The sequence below is a fragment of the Parambassis ranga genome, chromosome 2 (genome assembly GCF_900634625.1).
Source record: "Parambassis ranga chromosome 2, fParRan2.1, whole genome shotgun sequence".
Taxonomy (NCBI): domain Eukaryota; kingdom Metazoa; phylum Chordata; class Actinopteri; family Ambassidae; genus Parambassis; species Parambassis ranga.
Window position 1 is genome coordinate 7,861,499 of NC_041023.1, and position 17,745 is coordinate 7,879,243.

The 17,745-nt window shown below is 40.9% G+C and overlaps 3 protein-coding genes across 5 annotated transcripts; all 3 read right to left on the minus strand.

Moving 5' to 3' along the window:
- Positions 1-248: 248 nt before the first annotated feature.
- On the minus strand, positions 249-3,173 carry dnajc8 (DnaJ (Hsp40) homolog, subfamily C, member 8). Its single transcript, XM_028433511.1, has 9 exons — positions 3,067-3,173; positions 2,566-2,667; positions 2,347-2,403; positions 2,169-2,235; positions 1,958-2,052; positions 1,786-1,857; positions 1,553-1,644; positions 765-840; positions 249-669 (listed from the first exon to the last, which is right to left on the minus strand). The coding sequence occupies exons 1-9, from the start codon at positions 3,136-3,138 to the stop codon at positions 550-552; spliced, it is 753 nt and encodes a 250-aa protein (XP_028289312.1). The 5' UTR covers positions 3,139-3,173; the 3' UTR covers positions 249-549.
- A 666-nt stretch (positions 3,174-3,839) lies between these two features.
- LOC114453509 (heterogeneous nuclear ribonucleoprotein R) lies at positions 3,840-10,981 on the minus strand. Of its 3 annotated transcripts, XR_003672452.1 has the most exons (15): positions 10,792-10,981; positions 10,006-10,166; positions 9,773-9,891; positions 9,569-9,676; positions 9,336-9,449; positions 9,078-9,254; positions 8,839-8,974; positions 8,524-8,729; positions 8,284-8,433; positions 8,080-8,201; positions 7,458-7,996; positions 5,530-5,590; positions 4,644-4,704; positions 4,253-4,358; positions 3,840-4,138 (listed from the first exon to the last, which is right to left on the minus strand). XR_003672452.1 is itself a non-coding variant. In XM_028433451.1 (12 exons), exons 2-12 carry the CDS (start codon positions 10,160-10,162, stop codon positions 5,556-5,558), a joined length of 1,863 nt encoding a protein of 620 aa, XP_028289252.1. In that variant the 5' UTR covers positions 10,163-10,166; positions 10,792-10,981; the 3' UTR covers positions 4,805-5,555. The 3 variants fall into 3 exon arrangements, 2 of the variants coding, with proteins under 2 accessions (XP_028289252.1, XP_028289241.1); XM_028433451.1 differs by lacking the exons at positions 3,840-4,138; positions 4,253-4,358; positions 4,644-4,704 and having other exon boundaries at positions 4,805-5,590; XM_028433440.1 differs by lacking the exons at positions 3,840-4,138; positions 4,253-4,358; positions 4,644-4,704; positions 5,530-5,590 and having other exon boundaries at positions 6,566-7,996.
- Positions 10,982-11,353: 372 nt separating this feature from the next.
- atp5if1a (ATP synthase inhibitory factor subunit 1a) lies at positions 11,354-12,732 on the minus strand. Its single transcript, XM_028433523.1, has 3 exons — positions 12,565-12,732; positions 11,784-11,896; positions 11,354-11,696 (listed from the first exon to the last, which is right to left on the minus strand). Exons 1-3 carry the CDS (start codon positions 12,634-12,636, stop codon positions 11,555-11,557), a joined length of 327 nt encoding a protein of 108 aa, XP_028289324.1. The 5' UTR covers positions 12,637-12,732; the 3' UTR covers positions 11,354-11,554.
- Between the last annotated feature and the right edge of the window lie 5,013 nt (positions 12,733-17,745).

The following is a 17,745-nucleotide window of genomic DNA, read 5'->3' on the forward strand; positions in this document are numbered from 1 at the left end:
CTGAAAACCAAAGGAGCAAATTTCTAGAGTGTGGGCCAGAAACAGTTTTACTGTTTTCACAGCATATTAGGAAGTAGTTTGTAAATCCTATCAGTACTGTATATGTATAGGCTTGTAGAGATCTGTAAATCTACTGTTAATACCTTTAAAATGTTTCCCAAACCGAAGCGGATATTTAACATTTTTAACTGCAGACCACAGCAAAGTAGGCTTGTTAAGACCAAGATTTATTTTAGTTTAAAAAAAAAACAAAACATAAAAATAACGACAGCACATTTTTCTCATCAGTTACACAAGTGGAAGATGCATCATTTCTCTCTCAGTTATGATCTCCGGCGGCTCCAGACCACAAATATGTACATTAGAAAACCAAGTACAAAACTAAGTTTGTCAGTGTCAGGATGAGGAAGTTCACGTATCCCGATGACTGTGCGATGACAGTTACACAGCGGACTGCAGACAACAAGGTGAAGATACACTGAGAACAAATTTCTTTGTTTTGTTTTTTAAACAGTGAATTTTAATCAAGTGAAGTCCCATTTTACAGCATCATTCCCTCTGTTCCATCTTGACTTTAGGAGGTTTGAGGAAAGACCTGTTCTTTTTCTCCTTGGTCTTTCCTTTGGCCTGGAAGGTCCTCCAACTGTCCACACGGCCATCTCTTGTTTCCTGAAAAATATGGTGCAGATTATTAAACGCCAAAATCAAAGTCATCATATTGCCATTCACAAGTAATTGAATATTAATCAATAAGAAGGAAAAACCTCAAAGTTTTTCTGCCATTCTCTATCACGCTTTGCTTTCTCTGCCGCCTCAATTTCTTCCTCTCGTGCCCTTTTCCTGGTAAAACACAAGAAATGTAAATAGATACATTTTTCCAAAAGCAAAGCCCAAGCAGGAAACATTTCATAAACAGTAAGAGGAAAAAATATCTGAACAACTGCTGATTTTGTAAGTTTGCCCACTAAAAAAGAAACGATTGGTCAATAATTTTAATGGCAGGTTTAGTCAGAAGAATAACAATAATAACAATCCTGAAAAATGCTTTTAAAAAAATGTATACATTCATTTGCATTTCAATGAATGAATATTTGATCCCTTTGTAAAACGTGCTTCAGCACTTGGTGGCAAAACCTCACAGAGGTCAGACATGTCTTGTAGTTGGCCACAAGGTTTGCACACATGTCAGGGGGGATTTTGTCCCACTCCTCTTTGAAGATCCTCTTCAAGTCATTAATGCTTCTGGCTGCTGTTTGGCAACTCGAACCTTCAGCTCCCTCCACAGATTTTCTATTGGATTAAGGTCTGAAGACTGACTACGGCTACTTCAGGACCTTAATATGCTTCTTCTTGAGCCAATCCTTTGTTGCCTTGTGTGTTGGATCATTGTCATGCTGGAATGGCTGAGGGAAGGAGGTTCTCACCCATGGTAATATATTATATATATTAAAAAATTATAGACTGATCATTGCTTTGTTAGTGGGCAGATTTACAAAATCAGCAGGGGTTCAAATCATTTTCCCTCTAACGGTAGGTGTAAGGTGTCATTAACCTTTCATGCATTTCCTTCGCTTCCCTTTCCTTCCTCTTGATTTCAAGTTCTGCAAACAGCTTCATAGTTTGTTTGTGCACCGCTTGCTTGAACTAAAGGGAGAAAATACATATATACACAATATTAACATGAACACAGCATCTTTATAATTAAGAATATGGCATGTTTTCTTATATTTCATCCATTTGTTTGATATACATATGTTGACATGTTTCTATTAAGCCTTGACTTGCCACTTCAGGGTCATCCTCTTCCACATCTTGTGATTTCCCATCTTTTTTCAGCTGTTTCTTTTTCTCTTTTACCTGTTAAAACGATACATTAAAAAACACTTGTAACTTAAGAGAGCTGAGAGTAAACATGCATGGAATGTCTCATAGGAGAATTCACATAGAGATTAGTCACCATATGTTCAATATATTCCTTTCCTGCGTGGATCACATCCAAGATTCTCTTCTTCTGTTCTTGATCCAGTAATAGCTTGTATGCCTTGTCCACAGCTTCAACATTATAAGGTGATGACATTGAGTTAGAGAATAGCAGTAGCAGGTTTAATCAAATTATTTTTTTTAAATTAAATATACATAATGTGAGATGTAAATGTGAGTATTTATACCCTCAAAGGCTTTCTGTGCTCTGTCTTGGTCATCCTGATTTTTGTCTGGATGGACCAAAATGGACAACTGCAGTTACAGAGACCGAGATTAAGAATTAAAAACAAAAACTATGACCACACCCAAACATAAATCATGATAAAAACGAACTGAATAATTGCTCATAAGTGCTTTGCTTACCGCCCTAAACCTTTTCTTCAATTCATCCTCTGTTGCATCTGGATCAATCTGCAGCACCTACAAAGGTTTATTGAGCCATTTATAAATTAAAACACAATATATCTGTTACACAGTTTTCCATATATGTTAATTACTTACAGATTAAGTGTTAATTTAGACCAACCTATATAAAAGACAACAGCGTGTTTAAAAATACATCATCAGTGGGAGCAGTGTTACCTCAAAGGGGTTAAGATTGAAGTATGATGAGCCCGGTCTGAGCAGCCTGTCAATCTGCTGCTTAGACGTCAACACGGAGTCTCTCTTCTCGATCTGTTTAACCTTTAAAATATACACATACAGAGTGTACACATATGTAGACAAAGATGCTCTCCGTCTGTTGAGACCTGACTTCATTTGACTGGCGTGTACGCGAACACTGTCTGCACTGCAGCGGACACAGCGGTTATAAAAACGTGGTTAGAGCACCACTCTAACATTAGATGAATGGCAATTTAGTATAAATGACGTGTGGTAACAATGTAAAAGCTTGGACAACATGCTAACACGCAGCACCCAAACACATCAGTCAACGTTAGCTTCTTGTCGTTAGCCGATGCTCATGTCTGCGAGGCCTCGTAGCTTTAAAATGTGACAAACGCGGACAAAACTACTTCGGCCGATGAACAGAGAGTGACCGGCACCGTTAAAAAACCTAAATTACCATAAGGTCTGTCGTACCTCCGTGTAAAAGTTTTGAAATAATTCATCCGACACTTTAAGTGTAGAGGGCTCTCCTCCGGCGGCCGCCATCTTCACCCTGGTTTACATGTGACGTACTAACAACACGTGACTAACAATAAATTGGGATATACCAACCAACCAGTCCGTATCCGATACAAGAACATGTTACTTTAGCATTTTTCAGGTTTAATCAAATGTATGTATAACACAAATACATAATTTCTGAATTATTTCAAAGTGAAATACAATTGTAGCCATATAATACATAAAATATAACTAAATTAAAGTATAAACAGGCATTGTTACACTCGCTACAACAGTCGGAATGCAAGAAATACAATTACATATAAAGAAAATAGATTAAAAACAAATGATAAAATTATCAGTGCGGATAAACAAACTTACGTTTGTTTACACTTTCACATTTTGATGAGATCAGAATTACAGTGACCCGACGTAATTAACTTCCGCTTTACGTTAATTTGCGTCAGTCCAGTGTCTGGAGCATGTTTCATTTTTACGAAATGAAACATTGACAGATGAAAAAGCTGCTGAGCTTTTCCTACTATAGTACTAGCAACATTTCCTGACAAGTTCATTTACAGCAGGGTTCTGTGCTTGCATGTTTATAGTTTTAATAAGACTTCAAAAAGTCTAGCAATGTTTTCAGCAGACTACAGCTTGCTAAGCATGACTGAAATAATTAAAGCCATATATATATTTATATTTTTATACCAAGTAGAGGCTCAATGTTTGGGGTCCTGTAGACAGGGAACAAATCCCATTTAAACTGCTTGGGCTGAAAGCATACCATGAGAAAGCAAAAAATAATTTACTGTACCAAACTTAAAAATAAATCCATGACAGTGCAAGAAAATAAAAACATCCCTGAGGTATACGTTTGTATAAGTATGCACAGACACACATTTACTTGGGTATTATCGTGTATTGAACAATCAAAAGCACAGTTCAATTTTCTTCCTTTTTCTTGCTGGATAAGGAGGCAGCAGTCTGCTACATGAAGCTGTGGGTCATGTGTCCACCCCCTGTACCCTCCAATGCTTCTGCCCTGAGTGAGAAAAAAACACAACACATGATTCAGATTTTTAATCCAAGATCAATTACTGTAAACTCTGATGGATCAGGCTAAAACGCAACATAAATACAAACAGGATCACTGTACCTCTGACATCTCTTGAGCTCTAAGCAGGAAATCTAGTAAGTGCATCCCTGGGCTCCGGGATGCTCCGTCAACAAGCATGTTAGGAGACCACTGTCCCGATTCAGAGCTGTAAAAGGGCCACACAAAAGAAACCCAGGCAATAAATATCAGCAAAGAAAAAGCAACATTGTGACAATAACATCAAACTATCTGCCCAGAAAACATGATGCTCATCTACAAAATACATTTAAAGCTTAGTAACTTCATGCAGTTTTATTCTGAAAAGCCAACTTACAGAACTTACTTGCTTTGGGAAGTAAAGATGTGACTACTAGGACATCCAACATTATGTTTTAAATTATACAAAGCTAAAAATACAGCTCTATCTTTAATTGATAGTGAACAGTCTTACCAATTAGTCCCTTCCAATTCTGTGAACTCAATCACATGGATGGGGGCAGCTCCTTTACTGCCTGCTGACAAGAAGTAACATATAAAGACACAGTACTGATATGAGAAGCTGTTTAAGGACACTCCAGCATTTGAAGGCACTTAAAATCAAGAGTCAACTATCTTTTTGCTGTCCCCTACATCCCATTCTTACCTGTGCAATATACATGTAATGTGGCCTTCCTACTGCCATCTTGTGGTGTTAATGGGTAAAGACATGTTTTAAGGAGCAGCCATTGTTCCAACGTCAGCCAATTTCACAATCATTCATGTCTGCATCCCTACTACTGTCTGAATACATTTAAAAAGCATAATATCAGCCCACAATTTCACACATTCTCAACTTTGTCCCGTAAATGTAGCGCTGAATAAAGAAAGAATCGAGCAGTAGTCATTCTTGTTTGGAGCTGCTACCTCTAGTGGTGTAAGAGGGGAAATGTCCATTTTTCGTCCGCTCTCTCCTCCCTCCCATTTACAGAATGTGACAGCTGAGGTGATTTGGCGCAAAAAAGCTCAGACAGGCAGCAGGTGTTTGTTTTGGATTTACAGCGCTTACCAAATGCTTGACTGTCTGCCTTCTGGCTGTCCAATCCAGTTGGAAAAAAATAAAACCAACAGCTATTTAACACTAGTGCAATACTTCTTTTGGCCTTCTTTAAAAATTCATATTTTTTCTCTAAACCCCAGAAACATGCTGATAAATGAATGATTCTTTTGAAGCTCGATTGACAGAACAGTATATTAGTATAGACAACAAGAAGAACAGTGTATAATTAAGGCTAGTGTTTCTCCAGTGATTACAATTAGCTACAGGAGAGGAGACAGTACTCTGTACAAGGCTAGCTCACCCTTGAGTACCGATCAGGTGAGTTCCTCATTCTAGTGGTGCCGCTCTCAATGCTTCTCCACCTAGGCAGGTTGGAATAAGAGGACAGACACATGAAACAAATATAATGATACCATGACATTAAAAAGGCAGATCCTAAAAAAAAAACAATTTTCTACAGTTAATACAAATGTTGACAGGTAAGTGCTTGTTATGGCCGAAGTTCTTAGGCGTTTCTTAGAATTTTAACCCTTTGGATGGTTAGATCCATGGTGTCTTGAAAAAGGAGGAGAGATGAGATGAGATTTTCCAAATCATAAAAGGATAACTGGAGACAACTTAGCATAAAAAAACAAGTCAAACTTTAGGACCAAATGACGTGTCACCACTACCCTAAACTCTACTTGTTTAACAGTTTGTGTGCAGGTGTGCAGAGTATATGCTTTAGCAGATGGCAGCCTCACCTTGGTAAACATAATTTGTGTGTAAAAGCTGAGCAAAAAGTTGGAGCATTTAAGGCTGTGAAAATTACAGGTTTACCAACATACTATATCACTTTAAAATCTGTTGTCATCAAATGTTATGCAGTAACTGGTAATCACACAATTTTCACAGCAATAAATGGTTTTTGCACTAATTTGGAATGGCTGAGAAAAACATTTACTGAACATGGGCTGAGATTTACTAAAGCACAAACCACACACCTGTGCACACAGCTGCCCAGACAGGATCAATGTTAGGTAATGATACCTAATTATAATCAACAGTGTGGTCCTTTAGTTGTTGTCACTTTAACAGCATGAATTCTGTGTGCTGGAAATTACTGCAGTCTGGCTTAACATGCACTGAAAAAAATAAAGGGTTAAAATCCTGTTTGAACGCTGGATTCCCAAGACACCTTTCACAAGTTCTCTTGTCCCGTTGTCTCACTGCAAAATTTCAGTCTTTTGTGATTATCCTTTGAGAGGGAAAATTTGACTTGGAAATTCTGAAGATCTTCTTTCAAATATGAGATTTGAGGTTAAAAATCAAATCAAATACTGAAGGACAACACTGAATTTGAGTATCTGACAATTGACTGATGCTCAGCTGAGTTTTATTGAAACGGAACAAACGTAAAAGTTATAAATACAAAGAACATCAGAGAACAAACTGCTATGGCTCTTAAGGTAAGCCAAACCAAATTCTACTGGGCAAGTTTAAAGAAAACATATGAAGTTATGGTATCAGTTTTAAAAAAAACACAATTTATCTATCTCTAGAAAGGCTAGGCATACACTTTGAACATTACAAAACTGTGATTTTCTTCCTTCCTGTGGATTCTTTTCTCCACCATTGCAAAAAATGAAGTATGAAGCTCTAACCATATGCATTTATTTACAAGCAAGTCCCTAGGCAACTATGAGAAACCACAAATAAAGGGAATACAAGAAGGAAAGGGGAGGAACGGGGCATGGACAAAAATTTCCTGCAAGGCAATATTCATTATTTAATGTCCTCTCAGACTTTTGAGAATAAATGTCCACTTTTTTTTGTAAATGTTCATTGTTGGCTTTAAAAGAACCAGGAACAAAACGTAACAATAAAAGCGATTTTTGTGTGTTTTTTTGAAGACAAGTGTCCCAATGTAACCGTAGGAGTAACAAATGATTTCACCACAACGGTTACGCTCATTTCTTCAGCCAAAAGGCTTTCCAGCCAATCATCTCGAGCCAATTCTTGGGTCTGTCCTCTTTTTCTGAGATATATACAGATTTTTTTTTTCATGAGGGGTGAAGAATAAAAAGTCAATCAAAAAAGTGTGGCCAATCTCCTGTTTTTTTTTCTTTTTACTGATGTTTTTCTTTTGTGTTGTCACTTTGCCAAATACCTTTTGGTGCATCTACTTCCACTGCTGCCCATAAGAATCCTGTGAAAACTCCATGGTGTCATTACTGTAACCATAGTTACCGGAATAGTCGGCCCCTTGCTGCAGGGGCTGCTGGGCGATGGGCTGGGACCCCCAGTTCTGCTGGTTGTTGGTCTGGCGGCGCTTGGAGTCAGGCTGGTTAAACACGTCTGCCTTCCTCTTTCCACCGACGTTCCCTCCACGGTTGCCCCTGGCCCCGCGAGGACCACGGCCCCTCTGAGGTGGGAAAGGGGCTCCGCGGCCTCCTCGGCCACCCCTCGGACCACCAAGGGGCGGCCCTCTTTGGGCATAGCCACCTCGGCCTCGTGCCGGTGGAGCTCCACGAGACCTAGGTGGAGGAGGCCCTCCCCTGCTCGGACGTGTGCCACGGCCCCTCATGCTGTATACATCTTCATAGCCATAGTAGGGATCTTCATAGCCACCACGGTAGTCATGATAGTCGTAGCCATAGTAGTCATCATAGTAGTCCTCATACCCATAGTAATCTGGTGGATAGGCATAGCCTCCCCGGCCACCACGACCCCTGCCTCGGCCTGGTGGCGGCATGCGTGGAGGTGGGTAGTAATAGTAGTCATCATACCTGCAGAGAGGGGGATCATGTTTTATGTGTTTATTTGCATGAAAAGAAGTCAGACGTCGGTCACATACTTCTGTCAAACTCACCCAGCATTTCTGGTGGTCTGCCGAGCTGCTTGGCGTTCTTTTCTCTTCTTGTCTGGAGGCTTTGCCAGGACGATCTCAATTTCCTCCCCTTCAAGCTCCTTCCCATTCATCTCATCCATAGCCTAGCCAAACAAAGCAATTCATTACTGAACATTCACAGAGCAATGACGGGAAAGTGCCGCGATCCAAGCACGAGGGACTCACCTTTACAGCAGCATCCCTTTCTTCAAAGTGAACAAAAGCATAGTCTTTTAATTTTTTCACTCGTTCCAGCTTTCCAAACTGAGAAAAGGTCTTTTCCAGAACCTCTTCTGTCACTGCTGTGGCCAGTTTCCTAACAAAGAGCACCTTCACCTATAGTGACACAGAACAGGATTTTTGTTACCCTGTAAAACAAAATCAGACTGACGTGTTTTAGAGAATAAAAAATTAGAAACTGCTGACCTTGGCCATGACCTCTGGGTCTGGTTCAGCAACAGGGTCAGCCCACTCCACAGTGACTGGGTTCCCCCATACTTTGACCTTGCCACTCATTAGGCGGCGGCGCGCCTGTGCTGCAGACTTATGGTCTTCATACTCCAGGAAACAGAAGCCACGGTTCTTCTTCTTGTCATCTGGCTGATGGTACAATATCACCTCTTGGAGGCCCTCTGTTAGGTAAAACAATGACATCTCTGACTACCAGAACAGCTGTTGTTTTTATCATCTTTCACAACTGTGGATCTGAAACAAACCAACCTCTGTGCTCCTAAAACTAACCTGTGACTTTGCCGAAGTCTTCCAATATACTTTCTCTTGTCTTGTTTTTTGGAATTGATCCGACAAAAAGACGATTGTTTGCAACAGATATACACACTCCCAAGTACTTGCCGGGGCGGATTTCATGGTTATCACACTGAAAATAAAATAGGTTAACAACTGAATGAAATCAACTGTCCGCTGTCTTTGAATGTCACTCCTAAGGTTTTAATGTGGACTGATAAAACTATGCTACTTACAAGCTTCACGGCCTTTTGTGCATCATCTTTGTTGCAGTATGTGATGAAGGCATAGCCTCTGTTCTGACCAGATAGTGGGTCCATCATTAACCTTAGGTCCCAAATGGGACCAGCAGACTCAAAGAGCGGCACCAGTTCATCCTCATACAAATCCCTAGGGATTTTTCCCACAAACACCTGAATAAGAAGGGAAACACAGACAAATGTAAGTAATTGTAGAACACTATTTAATCTTTATCCATCAATCACCACTCTAACCTCAGTTCCAATCCCTGGTTGTGTGCCTTTGAACACGTCTTCAGGTGGAGGTCCTCCATATTTCCTCTGCCCCGTAGTGACGTCCAGAGTGTATCCTGTCCGCTCCAACAGAGCCTAAAAAAACAACCATAAAACACCAAACATTAACTTGGCACTTACTGCAGACAGCATGTTCATATGACATTCATTCTGACCTTCAATATTAAACAGCTCTGTTACAAGGCTTTGTTTACCTTTATTTTTGCTTCATCTGGGCCCTTGGTGGACTCTTGTACTTTACTTCCTTGTTTTTCTCTCTGTCTGTAAGTCTTCATGACTCCACAAAGGAAAGCACTTTTATTCTACATTTAAAAAAAAGGAAAAAAAAAACACATCAATATCTGCTACATTGCTCTGCATTTAGAGCAAAAGAGTGTGTAATCCATCCATGTAGTTACCTGTACGTGGGACAAGTCACTCTCTTTGAATTGCTGCAGCACACTAAGCGCTCCCTCCTCATTGAATTCCCGTAGTGCATCGATAGCCCTCTCATCCAAGTCAACATATGCCACCAAACCTACGATTACAAAGCACATGCACTGTAAGGCTCAGCAACAGATACACTTTCCCCTGCAGAATTGCATATAAAAAGGCTATTATATAACTTTGCAAGACAAAACAAAACACCCACCTGTCTGGAAGATGTTATCTAGACTTTCAGCCACTTTCACAGGCAGCCCAGCATCAATGAGTGTCTGGTAGTTCTCTGTATGTGTTGCCGACACATCCATGGGCTCCTCTTCCTCCTTTACTGGGGCAGAACTACCGTTCACCTCTGCGGCAGCCATTCTCCTGTCAAATAACAATCCAGAAAAACATTAAAGTCTTCTAGTAGTATGCATGTAAAATACGTACTGATCAATTATTACTATTTTTACAGCATAGACTAATTAAGTAAAATTTTGTTTTGTTGTTAGCCTTCAGCTAAATTCAGATATTTGATAGCTGCCCATGTAAAACTGCAGCCATTTCAAATATTAATGAGGTGAAATTGTGAATGCAAAGTCACAGCCTATCAGAATGACAACTGTTATATATTCTATTTAATAACATAACGTAACAGGACATGTTTATGTATTATAACACAACCCGGGCACTTAAAGAAACTACACACGGGCACAGTCCCGCCCCCTTCACATGCAGCTTGCTAGCTAGCTAGATAAATACATTTCTTAAATTTACCAGCACAAGCTTTAACAGATCAACTGCGATTTCTAGACAGCACTGGTTGCTCCACACAATTTAAAGGGCAATGTTTATCCCTGAATGCATTTTTAATTCTGGCGCAAAGAGCAATCTTGGTTAGCTTTCTAGCCAGCTAACGAGCTTAAGGCCTCGCCGTGCAGAAAGACACCTTTCACAAATCAAACACACACGCTCCCGTACATGGTGCAAACAGATAGTTAGCGAAACTTACCAGTATAAATCAGGAACCTAACTGCGGTGTGTGTTAAAATGTGAAATTACTAACGTTGTCGGGCATACACAAACAGCTAATACAAATAATACGTTTGAGTCTAACCCACGAGACAAATTTCCAGACAGAAACGGTCTCGTCGTCGGCTCGCCCGAACAACGCCACCGCTCAGCAACCATCGCGAGATGTGAACGAAAACACGCGAACTGGGACGGGTGTGTTTGTTTTTATGAAGCCTTGACAAGTATCCTCTGCGCAGTGAACGTTTCACTACAAATCACGAACACCAAACAGGAAACTGAGAAGCCTTACTCAAACAGCAACTAATGCAGCGGGGCGATTGTTACGTACCCGCCGAGTGTCTATGTGTGTCAGCCCCAGCGGGCAGCGCCGGGAAGGAAAACAAGCGCTCCATTAAGAGCTAGCCAACCACAGCCATTAAACTTTGATTGACACGACTTTAGCCCAATTAAAATCCACCTTTCTGCACGGATCAGCCTATTTTTCCTCTAACACAATTCAATGAACTACTAATACACAATGAAGGAGACTCACACACATATTCTAAAGCTCGATGAAAGTGAAGAATTAATCACTTTATTTTTTTTTTTTTTTTTTTTTTTTTTAGTATTCAGCATGGTGTCACTAAGATGTCCCATACAGGACCTGCCCTAGCCAGCAGAAAGATCTACATCTGCTTATCATTTACTTGTTAACAGGGTGGACGCTCACAAAAAAATAGATGACTACAAGCTTCTGAGCTTCAATCATCATGTTTCAGCTTTCTGATTTTGCCCTTGTGACGGTCGATCTCCTTCTGTAGGCGCTCAATCTCCTTTTTGTGGTGTTCGATCTCCTCCGTATGATGCTTCCTCAGCGCTTCCATCTGCTCCTTCTCCTTCTGCCTGCACATGGAAACAAAACGCAGGGTTAAAACATTAAGGAAAAACATGTGATGTGATGTGTAATTAAAGTGTCCTCCTGCTTCTCACCTGAAGTACCGCTCCTCCTCTGCAACTTCTCTCTTTCCAAACGCACCTCCAGCCTCTCTCACTGAGCCGCCTCCACCTCCACCTTTGCCTGCACCCTTGCCCAACTCACCCAGCTGCAATAAACAAGAACACACATTTTAATTTGTCCCATATGTCACACAATACAATACCACACTTTTATTGTATCCTTGTCATAAATGCCTGGCTGTGTATAGTAGACCCTGATGAGGATATCAAGTTTCCTGTGTAAGAAAATTAGCCCATTAATCACAAGTCCTCTTATCTCTCTTTATTTGGCATAGCACAGTATGCACCAACCAACCACTACTTAAAGCTTAAACTCAGATCAACTTACTCATTCATTACTGTGACCTACATAAAGGCTAATTAATATTAAATGTTGATTGTTTTCACATTTTCTTGCTATTATCTTTCTCATTTAATAAACCTGAATAGTGCATTTTCTAACTGCACAAAGGGCCAGTTGATTATTGTCCTAAATGATGTTGATTTGGTGTCACCAGATGACAGAATGCTACACACATTTTTTGTGTCATTTACTTTCTTTAATTACAGCTATGAGCAGCATTCGTGCATGCACTTTTATTTGACTGCATTTTTTTTGTCGTGAGACAACGACCATCAGCAAACACGAAGTGGCCAACTAGCAGGCTAGCTGGCTTCGTTCGAGCAGCTTTGACCACCGATATATATGGTAGATGTTAGCAAGCTAATGCTAACATTAAAAAAACAGTCACCACCACCATCCACCAAAGGTTACCTGATCAGATGCCATTCTAATCTGAGAGGCGATGCATCTCCTCAGGTTTGTTCTCAGAAGAAGTCTCGCCATTGCCTCTCAGCTAATAACAACTACGACTTTATCAGAGGAGGGAGAACTTTAGTATCTTCACTGTCCCTCCAGCGGCAAGCAGCAGCTGAAAATGCGGAAATTTAAGACAGACAAACGTCTCATATGGGCGTGGAGACAAGTGTGCACATGTGGGTTCGATGCTGCCACCACCTGGTGAGGGGGAGAACTGCAGCGCTCATTATGCAGCAGGCCACTATAGGGCCAAATTCAAATGTGGCAGTATGGCATATATTATAGTATAAATGAACTTTAATCTATTATTATGAATTCTATCATGGCTGTCTATAACTTCATATAAAAGGGAAATTATTTTAAAGAACATCAACCTTCCACTTATTTTTGGAAGCTCAGTTCAGGCAATATTTCATAGAATGCAGCTTATAATAAAAGGCTGCTTTTTTTGTTCATGTTCAGCTGACCTGGTGTGGATAATAGTATGTCTGAATATATTCAAAAATGCATATGCATTGCATATAAGTCTCAGTATTTTTTAAAATTTGCCCTTTTAATCAGTTCCTGTTATAAATGTTTAGAAGTCTAATTGTTAAAATATTTTAACTACCTAATCTGTGATTTTCAAACCATTCTGGTGCGATCATACTCAAGTTTTGCAACATTATTAAAAAAACAGTGCTCATTTTTTTTCAATGCTGGATGAGACACCCTCAGCAGTACAAAGGGAAGCTTTACACAGCAAGGAGAGTTGGTGGGTGTTCAGTGCAGATGAGTCATAATGGAGTCCCATTGATAAAGAGCAGCTCAGTGTAGTATGAGCTCAGCATCCCTGACACTCCCCTTCTCATTGTTTGGATCCAGAAGAGTTGAGGGTCAATGAGATAGTGTTGGCGTGGCGCTGTTGTGATGACGCTCTGGCTCTGCATCCTGTTCAGTTGTTGAGTTCAGCAGCAACCATGATGAGGTGGAAGTGTGGTGAATAGTGGGCCTGCTGGGCCACTTTGTAAAATGTATGGGGGGGGGGGGGGGGGGGGGGGACACAGACATGGGAGCAACAGGATGTATAAATGCTGCGACTTTGAGGTTGTGGACCACAGAAGGAACAGAGTCAGTGAAAAAATACTTGAGACAATTCTTTTCCAGGTTAGATCTGAGGATTTGGGGGCATTAGTCTGTGTCCATGAGAAGACACCCGGAGCAGTTACACTCTTGTAACAAAAGGGGGCAGTATGCACTCACACAGATAGGGCGCATTCACTTTGGGTGTTGCAATGAGTATGAAATAAGCTGCTGTTAGTTATGCTTTAATTATTCTGGAAATGTCTTTTTGTAACAACAAATGCACCTCCACAATCATTAAATATAAAGTTGGTAAAAGCTTGGTGAAGGAATGAAGTATGCTGCAGCTCATTCCAATGCACATGTAGGACTTAAGATTTATAGCAAACTCTTGTCTCCTTTAACACAGTCTACAGCAGGTGCTGCTCTCATTTCTGTATAGCAGAACTCTGCAATGATCTTAATCCATATGACAAATGCTTCATAAAGATTGAAATGCATATATATATATATATACATACACCTGTTTAATAAATGACCTAAATGCTGCAGTGTGTAGACACACTCAACCTGAACTTTGAGACATCTCATCGTGTGCGTGCGCATTTTCTTTGTGTGTGTGTGCTTTTTCCGATGGACATATATGGACTTCCGGTCCTCTGGATGCATAACAGCCAGCTACCTGAATCCTTTCAGAGCTGCTCACCTCGCCGGCTCAAGTGTTGCCATAGGAAATAGTATCCTGGCAACAGCACTAACCGGAGCAAAGACAAAGTAAGGTCATGCAGACAACAAGATGTGGTACAATGTATGAAACACAGTCTCTTTTCATAACTTCTGCCTGCAAGGATTATCCTATCAGATATCCTGTCAGCGTCTCTCTCTCTCTCTCTCTCTTTTTAATAGCTTTTAACAGGTCATTACATCTGCATGGCTCCATTTTGGATGCAGGCTTTTTTCTCATCCACATGTTTGGATGTCATGCATAATGCTTGTAATCTGCTCCCTTTTACCAGAGCATCAATAATTTGATGAAATAGCACACCTATCAGACATTCATCCTTACCTCAGGGGGAAAACATGTTGATACACCTCTGTAATCGAACCTTTTGTTCAGGATTTCAACAGATAATGTGGTAGAGTGGAGGTATGCAGGTATATATCGCACCAAAATGACAAATACATTTAGTCCCTAAAAATCTCATATCTCACGGAGCACAATCATTAACATGCAGGAAATGGAAGTTCGGTTAATACAGATGTTGTCTCACGATTTTCATCTATAAACCTTAATGCTTCCAAAGTGCCCCTCATTTAAATATTGTAACTACAGAAAAAATGAAGCCTGCAGAATCTTTACAGAGCAAGTATGCACCTTTTAGATGGTGGATTCTCTCACAGAGTGTAGGGGACTCTTGGTTTTTTTAATAGGTCTATCCATTCAGGGTGTGATCAGAGGGCGGATCTCATGTTTGTCATAGTAGATTTTAAGCTACAATACTTTGCCTGATTCTTGAAAAGTATGTAGACTTCTTGGCGTTGATTCAGCTTATTTCACAAGGTCTGCTGGTGCTGAAAGTCTCTGCTCCTAATAGTCCTTCTGAGCTGCCTGGATGCTGCCGCTGTTGCCATGGCGACGGTCAGAATTGATAACGGGGTCCAGATTCTTTGTGTTCTTTACATACAAGGTCTTTTGGCTAAGGCACAGAGGCAGACCTATCGGATTCAGAGGCCGCTGCTGGCAGTAATTAAAAAGGAAATGAGCAGATGGACTGCAGCAGAGTTCATTTTAAGACGTGTCTTATTTTCCAAGCTTAGCGGTACAAACTCTCTGAGACTAGTGTCTACTGCTAACAGCTGTGTTGTAGCATGAAGGGGTGCACAAATAATCAGTGTTGATTATCTTTAAGCAGCATGCAAACACTGTTACTGCTTAGCGCTACACATGGTGGGCTATTATCACAACAGGGTTTGTAATGTGACGATGGTGAAGATGGAGAGTGAAGAGTGAAGGCGCCTACTGTCCATTCTGGTCAAATAAGGACAAACTTCCAAGCAATGCATTTAAAGTTAATCAAACCTGGTGAGTGCAAAGAGCAGGACTAAAAAAAACCTTCTCTTTACAGAGAAATGTAGCCTGTGATGAATTTTCATTCATACATGTCACAGGCTCAGTCTGTGAGGATCTATTCTCTTTAAAGTTAAAGCCCTTTGCATTCCATCCGCACCAAAGATAGTCATTAACCCCCCACAGTCCAGTCAACCCCTCGGTCAATATACGTAGGTTCCCAACTCAATGTAGTAATAGCCTTCCCACCTGGAAACCACTCTCAAGAGAATGGTGGCATTTGTCTATGACGCACAAACACAGCTGTAAGCCACCACGCTGGGCTGTTTGCCATTCAAAGGTAAAGGAGCTACACGGGGGGGAGGCCATTTGTTCATGGCAAAGAGATCCCTTATCAACATTAAAAATGAGAGAAAAGGGTGAAAAGAGGGGGAGATGCACACGTATTACTATCGGTTATAGGCTCTTTCAGGTCAAATATGAGAACATTTAATATCCACCTCCACAGCCCCTCTCATCATGACTCAGCCCAGGCTGATTTCCTGAGTTGTTGGTGAATGCTTTAAACATGTATTGACATTTAAAAAGGAATTTTAGCTAAAAATCATCTGGTGGTTCATGCATCTCATCTCTTGCTTTTGGTATCATTTGAGTGGAAACGGATGTCTGATGGATGTCTACTGTGATTCGTTAAACGGACACTCAGGCTGGATGAATAATAACCTTTCTCTCTATTTCCTTAAGTTTAACAGAAAGTTCTGGACATTAGAACAATTTCTTCTTAACCCATATGCTACTTCACAATAATTGTCACAATTATTATAATAACTATAATTAAAATAATTTCATGAAGACATTGAAAGACATTTCTGTCCACGAAGAGAAAAGACAGGATGTAGAGAACTCTCTTCTTCTTGTCCTGTATTAAGGATTAGCATCTGCTGTTTCTACGGCAACAGTTGGCAATTAAGACAACCAGGATCTTGCTGTTAGCCTGTGAGGTGCTAATTGATTCTGGAGTTCACATCGGGTATAGGGAGGCTGTGTTTGTGTGTGTGGAGGATGGTGTGGAGGGGGGCAGTCACTGACAGCTTAAGGATGTTGTTAGCATTGGTATTCTGTCTCTGACCTTTGTATAGCTATCCTTGTGAGGACATTGATTTACATGGTACATTACTATGCATCTTTGAACTTTTAACCCTTATGACCTAAACCAACCATAAATCTGAAGTCAACCTAAAAAACTGAAGAATGGCCAAAATGTCCTCAAATCATTGTTTACTGGGTCCTCATAAGCATGGTAAGCTGCACATCAGCCACACTGATCCTGAACACAGGTGCACCACGGGGCTGTGTGTAGCTGTGTACAGTCCAGTCCTCTTCACTCTGTTTACTGTTCTGCCATACACTCCACAAACAGAGTTGTGAAGTTTGTGGACAACACATCAGACAATGACTACAGGAAGGTGATCCAGCACCTGAAGAGATGGTGTTCAGCTAACAACCTTGTTCTGATCAATAGCAAGACCAAGGAGGTCATTGTGGACTTTAGAAGGTTTCCTCATGCATTAGAGGCCGTGGAGTGAGTGGAGAACATCAAGCTCCTGGGCATCCACATCACATCTGACCTGACCTGGTCTCTAAACACTTCTCACCTGGTGAAGAAAGCCCAACAAAGGCTGTTCTTCCTCAGGAGGCTGAAAAGTGCTGCACTCTCCTCTCAGCTGCTTGCAGACTTCTACAGGGCCACAGTAGAGAGCATCCTCTGTCTCAGTGTGACAGTGTGGTACAGGAGCTGCACAGCACAGAAAGGACTTGACCTGGGTGGTGAGAGCGGCTCAGGGGATTGTAGGGAGTCCTCTCCCAGATCTGGACTCACTAATGCTGACCGGATCCAGAGGAAGGCCAGGTGTAGTGCTGCAGACCCCACCCACCCACCAACAGGCTGTATAGAAACATCCAGACTCATACATGCAGACTGACCTGTTAGTATTGACTTATTGAGA

Coding starts and splice junctions, on each gene's coding strand:
- dnajc8 (XM_028433511.1), bottom strand. CDS start 3,138: ATGGCGGCCGCCGGAGGAGAGCCCTCTACACTTAAAGTGTCGGATGAA. Junction 2,404..2,565: donor TCAATCTTAACCCCTTTGAG/GTAACACTGCTC, acceptor AAACCTTTGTAG/GTGCTGCAGATTGATCCAGA. Junction 670..764: donor AATGGCAGAAAAACTTTGAG/GTTTTTCCTTCT, acceptor CATATTTTTCAG/GAAACAAGAGATGGCCGTGT.
- LOC114453509 (XM_028433440.1), bottom strand. CDS start 10,162: ATGGCTGCCGCAGAGGTGAACGGTAGTTCTGCCCCAGTAAAGGAGGAA. Junction 9,677..9,772: donor GTGACTTGTCCCACGTACAG/GTAACTACATGG, acceptor TTTTAAATGTAG/AATAAAAGTGCTTTCCTTTG. Junction 9,255..9,335: donor AACCAGGGATTGGAACTGAG/GTTAGAGTGGTG, acceptor CTTCTTATTCAG/GTGTTTGTGGGAAAAATCCC.
- atp5if1a (XM_028433523.1), bottom strand. CDS start 12,636: ATGGCGAGACTTCTTCTGAGAACAAACCTGAGGAGATGCATCGCCTCT. Junction 11,897..12,564: donor TTAGAATGGCATCTGATCAG/GTAACCTTTGGT, acceptor TGTTTATTGCAG/CTGGGTGAGTTGGGCAAGGG. Junction 11,697..11,783: donor GAGGAGGAGCGGTACTTCAG/GTGAGAAGCAGG, acceptor TTCCATGTGCAG/GCAGAAGGAGAAGGAGCAGA.